The sequence below is a fragment of the Microcebus murinus genome, chromosome 3 (genome assembly GCF_040939455.1).
Source record: "Microcebus murinus isolate Inina chromosome 3, M.murinus_Inina_mat1.0, whole genome shotgun sequence".
NCBI classification, from domain to species: domain Eukaryota; kingdom Metazoa; phylum Chordata; class Mammalia; order Primates; family Cheirogaleidae; genus Microcebus; species Microcebus murinus.
This window is the reverse complement of record NC_134106.1, coordinates 85821618-85839972: the sequence shown is the minus strand read 5'-3', so window position 1 is coordinate 85839972 and position 18355 is coordinate 85821618. Positions and strand designations below refer to the sequence as shown.

At 35.9% G+C, this 18355-nt stretch overlaps 1 protein-coding gene across 2 annotated transcripts in view; it reads right to left on the bottom strand.

The window, feature by feature from the left end:
• Positions 1–18355, bottom strand: part of GCC2 (GRIP and coiled-coil domain containing 2) — a 51246-nt gene that overhangs the window by 15409 nt on the left and 17482 nt on the right. For both annotated transcript variants that reach the window (XM_012737630.2, XM_076001072.1), the window contains exons 8-18: positions 15302–15402; positions 15100–15198; positions 9876–9995; positions 8882–9046; positions 8473–8577; positions 7510–7672; positions 6957–7057; positions 6782–6859; positions 6041–6178; positions 4850–4971; positions 3009–3185 (exon numbers count right to left, since the gene is read on the bottom strand). In XM_012737630.2, the coding sequence (XP_012593084.2) occupies positions 3009–3185; positions 4850–4971; positions 6041–6178; positions 6782–6859; positions 6957–7057; positions 7510–7672; positions 8473–8577; positions 8882–9046; positions 9876–9995; positions 15100–15198; positions 15302–15402 (1369 nt within the window). The remainder of the gene's footprint in view (positions 1–3008; positions 3186–4849; positions 4972–6040; positions 6179–6781; positions 6860–6956; positions 7058–7509; positions 7673–8472; positions 8578–8881; positions 9047–9875; positions 9996–15099; positions 15199–15301; positions 15403–18355) is intronic.

The window sequence follows — 18355 nt, the reverse complement described above, 5'->3', positions numbered from 1 at the left end:
GATATTTTTCTACCTACTACACATATGCATATCACATAAGGTTTAAAACAGAATTTGGTGGTTGAAGGGAGAAATGCAATAAAAATACCATATATTTTAGAAAAGGTATTCTAATTGCCAAGCTCATATTGATTAATGAGTCTAAAGAATCACATACACATTTTTTCTGCAAGCTTTTTGTTTAAACATCTACCAAGAAAGTAAAGGAAGGATCATTGACAGTCACGAAAATTTTCTAAGGAGGATAAAAGTTACATTTTAGAGGCAAGGTAAAGCTTCTAGTTTTCAGGTAGTACCAACAACATTTCTGAATTTACCTACTTGAAAGCTAGATGCTTGAACCTGCCATCTGGCATCTGAATGACTGTGCTGATGGTCACTGCTCTGTCCCTGTTGTTAAACAGGGACAGAGCAGTTAAACTCAGGTGTTAAACTGAGGCCCCTGGGTAATGCAGACATTAACCATTTGGCTTAATTAGCACACTCCCCTGGAGTCATTTTTATAATTTCATATATAGAACATATAAACATAAAAAATTTTAAAAAGTAGAAAATATATAATGAAAAGGCTATTTCTTCATACTAGGGCATAGACAGTAACAATACCATTAGTTTTTAATATTTCCAAAGATGAGGAAAAACAGACTCCTAAAGATACCTCAAAATGCTGTGAAAAGTTTCCAGTACCTACAAGAGTGACTGACACTTAGGTGCTAAAGAAATATTTATTGAATGATTGAATTACTTTAGAGGCATCAATTGTGCTTTGTGTTAGAAATGTAATTTGCAGTAACTTTTCTAGAGTACAGAATAAATGTTAAAAATTTCTTATGGAAGTATCACACAAGCATCACTATGTGTAAGTTAATCTCATGGTAAACCCTGGTGAAGTCAGAAAATTGGTAGAGTTTCCCTGAAGCTTTTGGTTTACATGATTAACATGTAAATTACACTGTTAACAGATAATTGAAAGGTGGCCTTACTAATAACCTATCTAACAGGAAAATAAATTATCAAACAGAAAGTAAGATAAATAAATTCACAACACATAATTGTCCCTTTGAAGAGAAAACTCAAAGCACAACTGCCCTTAGTTTTAATTAAACATCTGTGGCCTAACTCATTATCTGTAAGAATTCATTTTCACAGCCACGAAGAGCCCTAAGCAGACAGTAGGGATACAAACTCCCTGCTCCCCACAATTCATAATTGCAAGGCTGTGGAAACAGCCCAAGTGCCCATCAATCCAAGAATGGATTAATAAAATGTGGTATATGTATACCATGGAGTACTATTCAGCTCTAAGAAACAACGGTGATATAGCACACCTTATATTTTCCTGGAACCCATACTACTAAGTGAAGTATCCCAAGAATGAAAAACAAGCACCACATATACTCACCAGCAAACTGGTATTAACTGAGCAGCACCTAAGTGGACACATAGGTACTACAGTAATAGAGTATTGGGCAGATGGGAGGGGGGAGGGGATGGGTATATACATACATAATGAGTGAGATGTGCACCATCTGTGGGATGGTCATGCTGGAAACTCAGGCTTGTGGGGGGAGGGGGGGAAGGGCATTTATTGAAACCTTAAAATCTGTACCCCCATAATATGCCGGAAAAAAAAAAAAAACACCTCCCTGCTCCAGCTCTCTGTCTTAGTTTCTGCCAAAAAATCAGATTCCAAGGACTCAGATAAGCTGGCCTCACAGAGAGAAGAGAAAAATAAAGAACACCTGCAACAACTTTGCTGCCACTTCTGTTATCTGAAGCAGAGGGGAAAAAAGCTATTTTTTACCCTTTAAAACTACAAACAGGCCAGGCATGGTGGCTCACACATGTAATCCTAGCACTCTGGGAGGCCAACATGGGCGGATTGCTCCAGGTCGGTCGGGAGTTCAAAACCAGCCTGAGCAAGAGCGACACCCCGTCTCTACTATAAATAGAAAGAAATTAACTGGCCAACTAATATATATAGAAAAATTTAGCCAGGCATGGTGGCGCATGCCTGTAGTCCCAGCTACTCGGGAGGCTGAGGCAGCAGGATTGCTTGAGCCCAGGAGTTTGAGGTTGCTGTGAGCGAGGCTGACGCCATGGCACTCACTCTAGCCTGGGCAAGAAAGCGAGACTCTGTCTCAAAAAAAAAACAAAAAAAAAACTCCAAACAACTTTCCCTCAGCTGCCTGGCATTTTCTCTCCTTCATTGTGCTGTAGCCACTCCTTGCTTCTCTCTCTCTCAGATATGAATAAATTTGGTACTTCTATCTTAAACTCTATGTGAGAAATCTTTCTTCCTCCACATATGAATTCCACACCCTTTCAATAGTGTAGCCCAATAAAACTCAAGTGCTTTCCCTTTTCAGATTAGCATAAGATTAGATATTTATTATAAGCATATCTGGGATGTGAAAAGTATTTTAATACCCTTGATGAAAAATGGTCATTGAAGAATTCTTTTCCTCAAAGATACAATGAATATCACTACCCAATTTCTTTATCACAGGAATTCAAAATTTCTTGTTCACAATAATCTATTTATTCTGCTAATACTCCTAATGTCTCTGTAGAGTATTATAATGATTAACAAAATATGACAAGTCGAAGAAAGAAATACAAAGATAAGTTACATATTCTTTTTCAGTCAGCAGATATTTGAAAGTTTTCCTCTAGAAAGAAACATGCTTATAATTTGACACCTGGGTTGGAAATTAATGAGGTTTTTGTTTGTTTTGTTTTTTTTAAGAAACATCCTTGCCATGAAGGCTATGGGAGAGGCACAATATTGGATGAGCAGATAAACATAAATTGTTTTTAAACTTTCAAATCACAAAACCAATTCAAAGGGGAAGCTTTAAGGTAGATAAAGCAAAGTTACCAAGCCTTTAGAAATGTCTACTTTCTATTTTCAAATCTGTATTTATCCCAAGGAGCAACATGCTAAAAGTTCCAACAAAGAAATATGCTGCTGCCAGGTACAATGTTAGTGCTGCCAGCAACCTTACTTTTCCCGGAGTTCCGCCTCTTTCGACACGGTTTCCTGCAGCATCTTGTTGTGCCTTTCTAGCAGGGTATCATGTTCAGACTGTAATGTCTGAAGTTCACATACATTAATCTGTAAGTTATTTTGGCTATCTTGTAATTTGATTTTGAGTTGGTCAATCAGCATTTCCAGATGTTCCCTAAAACAGAAATACACAGTTAAAAAAAATTTTTTTTAAGTGGTGAACCTGATTTTGTGGTTTCAGATATATTTTAATCATTTTATATTTCAATGTCATACTGTTACTATTATTATGGATAATTCTAAAGGAAATATAATCATCAGAAGAATTCAGAGACTAAGATGAAATATAATACAAAAAATGTTATAGCCAGATTTTAAATATCTGGCACCACAGATCTACAAAAAATTTCTCTAAATTTTAAAATTTCATATTCAAATGGAGTAGATCATTAAGTGGCAATGAAACAGCCCATTTTATGCAATAGGACTATGTCATTAGTTAAAAAAGAACCACACAGTTCTAAGTTAATTGTTATGAGAATGATATGTTAGACCAAGTGACAGTGAAAGATAATCCCTGAAGAAAAGCAGGAAGTCTTTTTGTACTTAGAATAAAAAACTAAGTGGAAACAGTTAAAATTCATAATTCTGCCACAATTAGTACACTATTAGCTTCTTTTTTAAAAATAATGTATTTAATTTATAAGAAAGTAGAAGGAACATATAAGACATTTACATTCAAATAATTTGAACCCAAAATTTGGGCATGATCAAAAATGGCTCTTGCAAAGGTGACATTTTTATATGTATTCAACTTTAACTTTATAATGAACTACTGGAGAGAAAATAATCTGTGACAGTTTCAGTCTACAGTACCCATATATTTAATAGATTCCTAAACGAAAAGTAGCAGAAACAAACATACAAACACTGCAGAATAAATGAATCTTATTTAGAACAGTAGGAGCCAGGTGTAAAACAGCTTTGAATACTGAACCTCAAACTCATAAAAGCACCACAAATACCATGGAATGTTCTATCTTTTGTTACAGTATGTTTTTTTATTAATTTACAAAAGGGGTCTTCTATGCCAGTTTTAAAGCAGCATAAACAATATATACTATTTAAATAGAAGTGAGATGGTCATAAACTTAAGAAAAGTTCAATTCCAGATCAAGATTTAGTACTTAATTTAAAACTTTTTGAAATAAGTAAAATATTTTTAAGCAACTTCTGTGTAACCTAATTAATGGTGAATAAATATATTAAGAAAGTAATTTTATTTTAATTCTAAATTTACAAAATTGTTAGAACTAGGCATAATATAATTTTGATGCCTATATTTCTACTATGACCAGATCCTATTAGAACAAGATTGAACTTTTAGTATGTATGTTGGAGACCACCATATCCTGGCTTACGGTTCACTTTAACATCTTTTAGAGTTTGCAGCAGTGCCCTTCGTAGTGACGTTCCCTGTTACTGTGTGGAGACACAGTGAAAACAAGAAAGTCTGTTGTACTGGTAATTATATGTAAAAATTCCACAGTTAAATTTATCAGGCACTGGGCAGATGGGGGGGGATGGGTATATACAAGCATAATGAGTGCGATGTGCACCATCTGGGGAATGGACATGCTTGAAGCTCTGACCTGGGGGGAGAATGGGGGGAGGCCAAAGCAACATACGTAACCTAAATATTTGTACCCCACAATATGCTAAAATAAAAACAAAAATTCCACAGTTAAAAACAATCAAAATAGGATTTTCAATCTACTTGGTGAAGAACCTGCACTGCAGGGAGAAAACCCTGAATGTTCCTTTTAATTTAGACTTTACCTTTCTTGTTTGGCTCCTTCAGTTTCAGCCTGAGTCACGGATTTATTTTTCTGTTGTTTTAGAACATTATGAACTCGGACTTTGTAGCTCTCAAATTCAGAGGTTATAGTAGCTTGTTCCGCCTATAACATTAAAAAAGAGAGAAAAAATTTTCTATTAACACAATCATCCTATTTTCTCTCAGAAGTTAACCAATTGATATGAAAACGTGTTTTTGAAAAATGAGGAAAATGGTTGACATTCTTTTTAACCCCTTGATTAACTTTGCTGAAAGGTACACTTCTGTTGGTCTTGCACTTAAAAAAATATTTTTTCACTGATACATAACTGTAGATATTTATGGGGTACATGTGATATTCTGATACATGCATACGATGTGTAATGAACAAATCAGGGTAATCACAATATCCATTACCATGAACATTTATCATTTATGTTGGGAGGTTTTACACTTTTTAAAAGCCTTTGACTGATATAATTTTTTCTGACAAGAGACATATTTCTGCCATGTTGTCTACCCTATAAATTAATTTACTACCCATAAATTTTATAGTGGCACTATGTGCTTTTGGAACTTTATAAAGAGTTTTAACTTATGATATCCCCCCTCTTTTTATAAAGATGAGAAAAATCAATTCAAAGATATTATATTACTTGAACTTCAGTTTTCAAAATAGGGTGGTAAAAGTTAAGTTCTAGGTCTTCCACTTTTCTGAAATGATCTGTAGACTCCCATGACACTTTTGTCAAGATTGCTTAGATAAGAGCTGCACCTCTAACTACTCTACTGTATCTCACTGTTCTGTACATTAAAGATGAAAAAGCAGGACCTCACAGTCATTCTATTAACATTAGAATGTTATTTTATAATCATTTAGCACTCAGAAAGAACTATAACACTTTTCTAATAAAAAAAAGCTTTCTCACACAAACTGAAAAACAGGGTTGAAACAGAAACATGTGCTCGTTTTTCCTTTTAGCAAAAAAAGTGATCCAAGGGATGGTTAGGGTTGGCATGGGATTGGGGTTGGAAACAGGTGAGCTGAAACAGGTGAGCTGAACCAGGCCTTCATTTAGTAAGTGCTCTTAACAGCAAAACACTAAAAAGGGAGAGCACAGCCCTGGAGTATAGGGCTCACTGGCCAATAATAAGACACCGGTGGTGTGCCACTGCTGCCCCGAAGAACGCACCTTGGCAGCGCGGCTCTCTTCCTGCAGTGCTGTCAGCCTCTGCTGGTATGCGCTCACCGTGCGCTGATGCTGCTCCACAGAGGTCTTCAGGTGCTCGTGGATTTTGTGTTTCTCAGACGTTATTTCAGCCAGCTGAATCTGGGGGCAAAATCTTTAAATTTAGCTCTAGCAAATCAGATCTTCACTGGTTAAAGAGATTTTCTCCTTAAAACTCAAACTTGAGGTTTGAGACACAAGCTTATGTAAGGGACATAATACTGGAATATTTTTACGTATTATTATTAAAAGAGTACAGTAATATGAGTAGAACATTTTCTCACTAAAATGTTTCTTAAAGCAACGTTAATCAAGAAAACAATAAAGAATATTCTAGATTACATATTTAATTTATTTAAATACCTCAAGATAATATATATAAAATATATGTATATAAATTTATAATGCTATTTTATAAACTTATGACTGTAATAATCATTAAGTTCAGATACATATTTATTTTATTTTGCCCTATAATATAGCATATTACAAATTTTCAAACACATGAAAATAATCTAGCTTGAGCTAAACAGTATACTCCAGTTATATGCCACACTTGATTTATTGCTTCTACTTCCTCAAAATGTTGAGGAATCTTTCTAAATGTCCTTATAGGATAAATCTTCATAGGATAATTAGAAAAATACCTAAGTGGTACCTTGATTCTACATGGAAAATTTTATTAAATCTTAAAAAGAAACTTACTTTATAGAGTTCCACTTGCTGCTGGCTTGCCTCCAGCTCACCCTTTAAAGATGCTTGAAGTATTAAGTGATCAGTCTCCTACAGAATGAGAATGTTGGTTAATTTTTTAAAAAAATTTATTCATAAATAAACTATGAAATAAGTACTAAAATATAAAACTGAGAAATTAACATACTGCTTGTTTTGAATCTGCCAGTTCTTTTTTGGTTTTCACAAGCAATTGCTTGATTTTGGTGTTTTTTTCTTCATATTGTTGCACTGAAGACTGTAGTGAAGCTAACATAAGAAATAATTTCACAAGAGATGAACATTTTAGAGTGAATTTAAATAAATGAATGATAAGTCTCTTCTTTATATTAATTTACCTTTAAAAGAAACCTGTTTTAGCTTTTCATTATCAACTATTTCAAACATATATGACAGTGGTAACAGTACAATAAACTCTAATATACCCGTCACCTAGCTTTAACAATTACCAATACATACCCAATCTTATTTCACCTGGACCAGGAATCAGCAAAATATTTAGAAGATGTTTAAGTGAGTGAATGTGGACTGTAAACATCTTAATGGCAAATTATTTAACACCCCTTCTTGTCTTTAACATTTAGCACTGTGTTAAATACCTGATTAGCAAAGATTGGTGAAATAAATAACTAATGCCCTCCCCTCTAAAATTCTCTTACAATGAAATAAATATAAGATAAAGATAATTTTGTTTAACTCACTTATTTCTTCTTGTAGGGTTTCTTGTTTCTGTTTTTGAATTTTTATTTCTTGCTCCAAATCTTCTATCTTGCTGTTTTTATTAGCTAACTTTTGATTCAGTTCTTTCACCAAACGTTCATAATCAGCTATTTCCATATTCATCAATGTGGTTTGTTGGGCATCCTGCACATTTTATAAATAAAAGATTTATATAATACCAGATCATTTAATTTCATTGTGAAATTTCTAAAATGATGCCACAGGAATAAACAGGTTCTATTATGCTTCACTGTGACATAAAAATAGTTTACATAGTAATAAAGAAATGAGAAGTTGGATACTTCCTAGTTTTTAATTTCATATTTTCTAATTGTTTAACTCAACTTTTTAATTTTTTTTTATTTTCATTTTAGCATATTATGGGGGTACAAATGTTAAAGTTACATATATTCATGCTCCCCCACCCGCCCGACACCAGATAAATGTTATTCCTATACGTCCACTTTAGTGTTGATCTGTTAATACCAATTTGCTGGTGAGCACATGTGGTGCTTGTTTTTCCATTCTTGTAACTCAACTTTATTAATTTTGTTATATTTCATTATAAATTTCATTAACTATAATATTTACAAAATATTAGTATTTTAAGTGGCACTTATAGTACCTTTGTTTTTAGCCTAATCTTTGAAAATACAGAGAAAAATTAGCCAAAGTTCTAAGTATAACACAAACTTCAACTTTGAAACCACATACAGAAAACAAAATACCAAATCAAAATCTTGGAATTTGTAAACCTAGATTCTTCTGAAAAGACAAGTACTTAGATAAAGAAGTTAATTTTTCAATTTTTTGAGGCTAACAATTTATAAAGAATTATTTTAGTACCACAAATAACATTTTTTTAAATGTTTCTTTCAATGTGTATAGAATAGTTTAACAATGTAAATATTAATAACAGTTTTGATTCTGGGGTTTTATTTTACCTTTTTAACCAGCTCTAATTCTTGCATGGTTTTCTGAAGTTGTTTCTTTTCCTTTTGAAGTTGTACCTGAAGTTCTTCAAGTTCATTCACAGTACTGGCATGTTCCTAAAATTAAAAATCAAAACAACCTCCACAATCCAATAGATATTTAAAAAGGTATTTGCAAGGGGCTATAAATAAATCAGACACACTAAAATACAAAAAGTTTGGTAATATTTCAATATTTAAAATATATACACATCAAAACCACAGCCTGGATTCTCAAATTTGTAGGTAGCACATATAAAGAAGTAATGAACTCTGCCTTATTCACAAATGTTACTTTTTAGTGTTTCCTTCATTTAAATAATATTTTGATAAACACATCACTATATATATGTGAATCAATCACACACAGGTTTGTTTTTACCTTTATCTTCTGCTCTTTCTGAAGTTTCTCAGCGTCCAATTCCTTGTCTACCACTGCTTTGGCTTTCTGGACTTCTAAAATCTGTACTTCTAATAACTTGGCATTAGACTGTAATGTTTCAATACGAGCCAGGAGATCTTCATTATCAGAATTTAATTTTTCACACTATAATGACAAATGATTCATTACCATAAACATGCAGAAATATACAAGAGAGGAAGAGAGGAAAGAGATACAAATATACAAGAGAGGAAGACTAAAAAGGTACATTAATATTGGCATAGCATGAAAAATGAAGATTTCAAAATCAATTCCACATAATATTAAATTAAAAATGAGTTTAAAAAACTATCATCACAATACTGACATGGCAAACGTTATAAGAAACCAGAGGCAAAAGAAAAGCAAAGAGTACACAAGTGAAAAAACAAATAAAGGCCAGGCACGGTGACTCATGCCTGTAATCTTAGAACTCTGGGAGGCCTCGGTGGGAGGATCGCTGGAGGTCAGGAGTTCAAGACCAGCCTGAAAAAGAGCGAGACCCCATCTCTACTAAAAATAGAAAGAAATTAGTGGGACAACTAAAAATATACAGAAATAATTAGCCGGGCACAGTGGCTCATGCCTGTAGTCCCAGCTACTCAGGAGGCTGAGGCAGGAGGACTGCTTGAGCCCAGGAGTTTGATGTTGCTGTGAGCTATGCTGATGCTGACTCTAGCCTGGGAAACAGAGTGAGACTCTGTCTGAAAAAAAAAAAAAAAAAAGAAAAGAAAGAAAAGAAGGGAAAGGGAAGGGAAGGGAAAACCAAATAAAAACCCCAGGGGAAATGAGATTAGAATAATAAAACAGAATGGTTGCTAGTTGTTTTGTTACATTCTTTTCTCAACAGGGATTGAGGGGGGAAAGAAATTCTGTGTCTATTAATTTTTTATACAAAAATTAAACATTAAAGTATAATTATTTTCATTTCTGAATTTACTCAATTTTAAATTACCTGAAAAGTCAAATTTCTTAATTGTCTTGTAAGGTCTTCAATGTGATGCTCAAAACTATTAGCACGTTCTTTTTCCACATCCAACTGCTCCGACTGCTTATCATATTCTAGTAAAAGATTCTTTAATAAAAGACAAAAGGAATTAACTTTGGGATATTATGCATTCAACAGGTCAGACTGTATTATCAAGCCACCTTGATATAAGGTTTATGAGTCCATCCTAGATGCTTAAAATAATTACCCAAGTTCAACATTTGATAGAATACCTAATTGACATTAGATAATAAAATTAGTACAATTCAGATGATTTTTGGTATTGGGGGGTGGGAGTAATATATTAAAGAGGAAAAAATTTACATATATATTTATAATATAATATAATATAATATCCCCAAGGTTAGATATTCTACTTATCAACAAAAATGAACTTCTAAAATGCAAACAAAATTTAAAGGGAGAGAATAAAAAGCTTAATCTGGACACCTATTAACACCACCTGAAGAATTCTGATGAGGCAAATGTTCTAGGCCTGGTCTAACATAAGATGGAGGTGCTAATGGAAGAATGCTGGAAGATAATACATAAATTTAGTCTCTCACACTTGCAGCAAAACTTTCAATATTTTCTGAAGAATCCAAAACGAACTGAATTTTTCTCTCTGATTTTCCTTGCTGGTCTACTCAAGGACAGAATGCTCAGAATTTTGCTATACACTAGCTAATTAGGTTACCCCCCCTCCAACTATGTAAAAGAGATTCACTGTTTCCAGGCTGCCTACAGTTTTTTTTTCTCCCTTCTCCCTTATAAATCCTGTTTTTGTGTCTTTGTTCCTGGACATCTAACTGTTCTCCTTCTCATAAATGAACATGCATGCAAAATAACTAGCAAAACGTTTGTGTTTTCTTAGAAAGTTTACTTATTTAAATTTTTTTTTAGAGATGGGAGTTCAACTGAGATGCTACATGTAAACACAAGAAACTGCATGAACCAAGGACTGTAAAGCCTGGAAGTAGACTTTATCTCAATTTTAAATTATCTGAAAAGTCAAATTTCTTAATTGTCTTGTAAGGTCTTCAATGTGATGCTCAAAACTATTAGCACATTCTTTTTCCACATCCAACTGCTTATCATTTTCTAGTATATCCATATTTGACCTGGATCCATAGAGTCTTTGGCTTACCTTTCCTAGGCTTCTCCGGTGGTCTAGTGTAGCATTTACATTCTTTCTGGATCTTGCTTGCCAAATCTGATTCTTGGTCGATGTAATTTTGTTTTTTTTCTTTTCTTTTTTAAAGAGATGGGTCTCCTGTCACCCAGGCTAAAGTACAGCAGCATGATCATAGCTCACTGTAACCTGAAACTCCTGGGCTCAAGTGATTCTCCTGACTCAGCCTTCTGAGTGGCTGGGACTACAGGCATGCACCACCATGAACAGATAATTTTCACATTTTGGGGGGAGAGACAGGGTCTTGTTATGTTGCCCAGGCTGGCCTTGAACTCCTGGCCTCAATCCTGCCTTAGCCTCCCAAAGTGCTGGGATTATAGACATGAGCCGCTGTGCGCAGCCTGTATCTAATTCTGATTTATATACTGTCTGTTAATTGATTCAGCTGGGAGCTGAGTGCTAGAATCAACTTTATGGTTTGCCCATTTAGTGACTTGAGTAGCAGAACACAGGAACTGGCAATCTAGAACCTGGCTTATATTTTCATTTGTCCATGTTTATTTGTCTGAGGATTCTGTGACTTTCTGGTACACATGAATACAGGGTTGAGAAATCATTAGTATCTTTCCTTTTCCATAGAGAGAAGATTTTATGCTTGTTTTGTATTTGTGTAGTGGACTCTTCTAAAGATCAGAGATCTCTATTATCTTATACTCTATCTAGCCTTCTTCATTTTTGCTCATTATGGTTCTAATAGTTGTCAATAGCTGTAAAATTGAATTGTTATGCCAAGGCTGATCTAGTAAATAATGGCTCCCTACAGGAAATTCTGACTTTAATCACATATTATTCCTAAGGAGAGTCTTGGAACAAAAATGAATGTTATGAATGCAATGGTCTACTTTCCTTGATGTTTTGCAGGATAGATGCTTCTAAACATCTGAATAAAATTACAAATTATTGTCTCTAACGACTCTTGTGTGTTCAGATCTTTTAATAAACTGATAAAAATTTTTATAAATGATATAAACAATGAAAAAAGAAACGATTTAACAAAATAAGTAAATTACAAAATTACTCAATATCTTTGTAAATAAGCTCCCTGAGGAACCTAATAGAGTTTAGTTACATATATATATATATATATATATATATATATATTTTTTTTTTTTTTTTTTTGAGACAGAGTCTTGCTTTGTTGCCTAGGCTAGAGTGAGTGCCGTGGCGTCAGCCTAGCTCACAGCAACCTCAAACTCCTGGGCTCAAGCAATCCTCCTGCCTCAGCCTCCCAAGTAGCTGGGACTACAGGCATGAGCCACCATGCCCGGCTAATTTTTTCTATATATATTAGTTGGCCAATTAATTTCTTTCTATTTATAGTAGAGACGGGGTCTCACTCTTGCTCAGGCTGGTTTCGAACTCCTGACCTCGAGCGATCCGCCCGCCTCGGCCTCCCAGAGAGCTAGGATTATAGGCGTGAGCCACCGCGCCTGGCCATATATTTTTTAAAAAAGTGATCAACATTCTTAAACATATCAGGACCTCTAACTCTACCTTAAATCCTTTGTCATATTGCATTTGTAAGTTTCATATGAAAATATGGCAATGAAAATATGAAAATGTAAATTTAAATTTACATGAAAATATGATAAAGAATTAATATGCTGAACATACAGAGAAATCTTATAAATTCATTTTTAAAAAACACTTCTTTAAAATTTATACATGGTGGCCAGGCACAGTTGCTTATGCCTGTAATCCTAGCATTCTGGGAGGCCGAGGTGGGAAGATTGCTTGAAGTCAGGAGTTGGAGACCAGCCTGAGCAAGAGTGAGACCCCGTCTCTACTAAAAGTAGAAAAAAACAATTAGCCAGTCAACTAAAAATAGAAACAAAAAATTAGTCGGGCATGGTGGTTCATGCCTGTAGTCCCAGATATTTGGGAGACTAAGGCAGGAGTATCACTTGAACCCAGGAGTTTGAGGTTGCTGTGAGCTAGGCTGACTCCATGGCACTCCCTCTAGCCCGGGTAACAAAGCGAGACACTGTCTCAAAAAAAAAAAAAAAATGAAAAAAATGTATACATGGGCTTCCTTTGTCTTTTAGAGCAAGTGACATTAGTAGCTTGCTTCTTACATTTTAAGAGATCCTATAATCTGATTTACTAATTTCTGCTAGAGGTAGATCAACTATACCAATTTCATAAAGTTCAAGCTATTATATAAATCTTTTCCTCTGTAATTACTTAAATTGCTTTTAAGTTTGGAAAAGTCTTTTGTATCCAGAAGTCAGTTAGAGCATCAAGTATTTTATTCTAGGTTTTAAACATTCTTTACAAGATTTTTTAATCCATACAGAATTCATTTTGGTGTGCAGAGTAAAATAAAAACCTGACTAATTCCTGAGAAAGAATTTCTAATTGTTTCTTCATTGGTTTCCCTTTCCAAATTTTACTGACATAGTATTATTACAGTTGATGAAAAAACAGATCTGGAACTGGCGACAGCCTGAATTCAAATCTGCTCTGCTCTTCTTTGTTCTGTGATCTTAAAGTCTCTTAAAAACTTTGAGTCTGTGACCTTAATCCTTAACCTCTTTGTGCTTCAGATTCCTCAACTGTAAAGTTGTGATGCTAACATACTTCCTCAGGTTGTTTTGAGAATTAAGTATAGTGAGATATAAAGTGCTCAGAAGACAGCCTGGCATATAAGTGTCTGTTGTTATGTAGAAGTATCTATCTCTTCTGCTATATTAATCTGTCCATTTCTTGCATTAGAATTCTATGTTACTGTAGCTCTGTAATAAATTTTAGTGTCTAGTCAGCAACATAACACTTTGCTCTTTTCATTTTCAAAATCTTAGCTATTCTTGCTAGTTTATTTTCCATTTAAAACTTAGAATTGTCGAGATTCTACCAAAAAAAAAACCCTAGAATTTTAAATTAAATTGTTTTAGAATTTAAAACCAATCTGGGATCTAATAGTTCAACTAATAATATTCAGTCATCCTATATGACTATGGGATTTTCTTCTTTTCATTAAATTCCACTTGATTACTGCTCACTCTCTTCTCCCTATCCACCTTGCTTTTCTACAAGTGTGCATCTTGTACTTTTGTCTGTTTGCCTGTTATTGCCGCTGGAATTTAAGTCCTATATGGACAAGAATTTAGTCTATTTGGTTGACCACCATCTACCCCAGTATTTAGAACTTAGTTTACCATATAAATATCCACCGAATGAATAAATACATGAAGAAATGTAATGATATTTATCTTACATTTAGTGACTTTGTTGTACTTTTAATTCTTATATTTTTAATAAATCCTTATGTTATTAAGGTAGACAAACATATTGCCTCCAAATAACAATGCTTTCACCTTCCTGAGAGACCGTTTGTTTAAGTTTCACGTTTATCCACTTGGCCAGATTGATATTAAATAATTACGATAATAATAGCCATCTTTGTTAGTGATTTTATTAGGAAATCCCCAAATAGAATTTTACTTAAAAAAATAGCTAAATGAGGCCGGGCGCGGTGGCTCACGCCTGTAATCCTAGCACTCTGGGAGGCCGAGGCGGGCGGATTGCTCAAGGTCAGGAGTTCAAAACCAGCCTGAGCGAGACCCCGTCTCTACCATAAAAATAGAAAGAAATTAATTGGCCAACTAATATATATAATATAAAAATCAGCCGGGCATGGTGGCTCGTGCCTGTAGTCCCAGCTACTCGGGAGGCTGAGGCAGGAGGATTGCTTGAGCCCAGGAGTTTGAGGTTGCTGTGAGCTAGGCTGACGCCATGGCACTCACTCTAGCCTAGGCAAGAAAGCGAGACTCTGTCTCAAAAAAAAAAAAAATAGCTAAATGGCACTATTTAAAGCTTAACTACTTTAAAATCTTCATATTAAGACTCTACTACGTTGTACAAAAAAATAGACAAAAATAAAGATTTACTAAAAGAAAAAAATCCTAGTTATTTTATGGATAAGACTTTTACATTTCCTGTACATTCCTTGATTGAACAGTTGTGAACACAACTTGTTATTAAAATGATTATTTTTACCTTATAGCTTTCTGCTCCTTGAATGAGCTCTCTCATAGAAGCAGACAACTGGTCCTTTTCTGACCGAACAGATTCAAGTTCTTCCCGTACAGTCTGGACCTATTTCAAATACACAGTAAAGTTAAGAGTTTTTCAGGAATAGAAAACTCCTGGTCTCCTAAAATATGAGATTCCTGAATCTTGAATTTTTAAGTCAGCTCACCTCCTTTCTGCTGGAATCTAGTTCTTTCTTTGCCTTCACGGCAACTAATTTTATCTTATTTATTTTCTCCTCCTTCTCTTTGCATTCTTTTTCCAGATTTCCTAAAAATAGAAAATGAAAGGATTATATATAAAACACAAAAGGAAAAAAGGGAAAATATTCAAATTACTTATTTTAGCACTAGAAATTGATTTTTATTCTGGAATACAAAATTGGCAACTTGAAATTAAAATAAGCAGCAGGATGCGACACATGGCGAGGATAGCTGGTTTCGGGACGAAGGGCATCGCCTAATAGTACCAGAGACCTTAGGACGCCACCTGTTGGAGCACCTACACCAGACCACGCATCTGGGGAAGAGAAAGATGCTGCAACTGCTGGACACTGCTCAACTCAGGTTCAAGTCACAAGGACGGGTTGCAGATGACATCCTGAGAAGCTGCCGAGCCTGTCAGGTTATGCAGCCAAGGAGGACCAGAGGGACCCACGCAGGTAGGAGGGAAAGGAGGAGGCAGCCAGGACTATTTTGGGAAGTAGATTCTCACAGAGGTCAAGCCTGGAAAATACGAGTACCGATATTTACTGGTCATGGTAGATACGTTTTCCAGATGGGTAGAAGCCTTCCCTACGAAAGGAGAAACAGCTTTGACAGTAGCTAAGAAAATATTAGAAAAAATAGTCCCCAGGTATGGACTGTCGGAAGGGATAGGATCAGATAATGGACCTGCGTTTGTCAGTCAGGTTAGTCAAGGGCTGGCCTAGGCTATGGGGATAGATTGGAAATTACATTGTGCATATAACCCCCAGAGCTCTGGGCAGGTAGAGTGAATGAATAGAACAATAAAGGAGACCCTGACTAAATTGGCCCTGGAGACTGGAGGAGACAGGTGACCCTCCTTCCCTTTGCCCTGTTCTGAGCCCAGAACACCCCTTATCACTTGGGTTTAACCCCTTTTGAAATCATGTATGGCACACCCCCTCCTGTAGTTCCTAGGATGAGCCCTGAGGCTCTTCCGGGACATCCCAAAGAAGTGTTACAAGCGGTGCAGGCTCTGCAACGTGTCCACAGTCAAGTATGGCCGAACCTCTGTGCTATCTACCGGCCTGAGGAGGAGGGTGCTGGACACCCGTTTCACCCACACCAGCCGGGGGACTGGCTGTGGGTGAAACGGCATAACAGCAGAACCCTCAAGCCGAGGTGGAAGGGCCCTTATCAGATTATTCTTGTTACCCCCACTGCTCTTAAGGTCGATAGAATAGTGACCTGGATACACCACTCCCACGTGAGACTTGCTAATAAAAAGACCAGGAGCGGTGCCAGGACCAGTGGAAAGCGACTGCAGACCCGAAGAATCCTCTGAAGACCAGACTGACCCGCGTGGCGGCGACAGCCCAGGACTGCTGACACAGACTTGGACTGGGGTTGTGGCATCTAAGGATTGAACTGGGTGACAAACATGGACGGGTCGCGGTGGGGGTTGGTTGTTGTGGGTTTAATGTTTTTGGGATGGAGACCTACAGCTGTACTTACCGCCCCGAACCCCCACCAACCCCATAACCTTACATGGGTATAAAGATTACTGTATAATGGTGTTAGTGTTCCTAAAAATAATATACCACACTGAAGAGACAATATATGAGGGCACAGTAGGGCGAAGAGTCACCAACCTAATTTTTGAAAGAAAAAGAGAGCCCTTCACAGCCATAACCCTGGCTACTCTTTTTTGCTTAGGGGCAATAAGAGCAGGAACTAGTATCTCTTCTCTGGCAATGCAGCAAAGAGGGTTTAATACTCTGAGGGCAGCTGTTGATGAAGATATTGCAAGGATAGAGACAGGGTTTCACTGTTGCCTAGGCTGGTGTACAATGACACAATCATAGCTCTTCATAGCCTTGAACTCCTTGGCTCAAGTGATTCTCCTGCCTCTTTCCATTTTCTTTAATCCTCCAAAATAGTCTACTGTTTCTAGCCATTTCATAAATTTCTAGGAATTAAGGAGGCTTTTAGGACACCTTTAACATTAAATTTCCTGGAAATGCAGGTATGCTAGGACTTTAGGTGACAGTTTGAAAATCAGATCAAGTAGAGCAGATGAGATGCAGATGAACATTTGTGCTCCACAGGCATACTCCTTTTCTTGGTTGGTGGGTCTGATTTTTATGATTAAATCTATAATATGTTTTACCTATCCAATCTTCATCTCTCCCTTAACCTCTTTAGCCACCTCCCCTATTTGAACTCCAGTGTTTAGGACTTTACTTCTTGCTATCTTTGCTTAACTTCAGTTATAATATGAATTTCTGTACCTGCCTATTAATTTACCCACAACTGTACCTTCCCTGTGGCTGCCACGGTGTCTGTGTGAGTAGCAAAGGCCACCTGTTCCACTTCTGCATTTCATTCCGTATCTCCTCACCTACTCAGGTATCAGAGCAGCAATTCTCCCCCCTTTGCTGCAATTCCCCCCTCTCTAGTGGATTTTTTCCCAACAAACATGCAACAAGAAAAATATCATCAAGAAATTAAGGTCAGGAACAAATAGTAAAAGCAGTGAAAAAGGGTAGGGGAGAGATCATGATCAGACAGATTAAGAACTCAAACATACTGTTATTTTCTCTATTAAAAAAATAAACAAACTATATTGCTCCTCTAGATGTTGTCCCATCTCTTCTTTTTTTATAGCAAAACCCCTTGAAAAAGTTGTCTGTACATGCTCTCAAATTTTTTTTCCCTCATTTTTTTCTAGAATCCTCTGCAATCAAGCTCTGGCTCCCGCATATCACGGTAACTAACTTCTATGTTGCTTATACTGATGGTTAGTTCTCAGTACTCACCTTACTTGACACATCAGCAACTTTAGCCTTGGTTAAATGTTTTTTCCTTCTTTTATTTGCATTTCACTTGACTTACCGTTCAAGACATTTTATGCTCCCAGGTTTTCCTCCCTCACTTCTCAATCTCCTCTGCTGTTTCTATTTTCTCCATCTTTAAATGATTGAGAACTGTTTCTGGTACTCATCTTTTTTTTAATACTCCCTTGGTGATTTCAATTT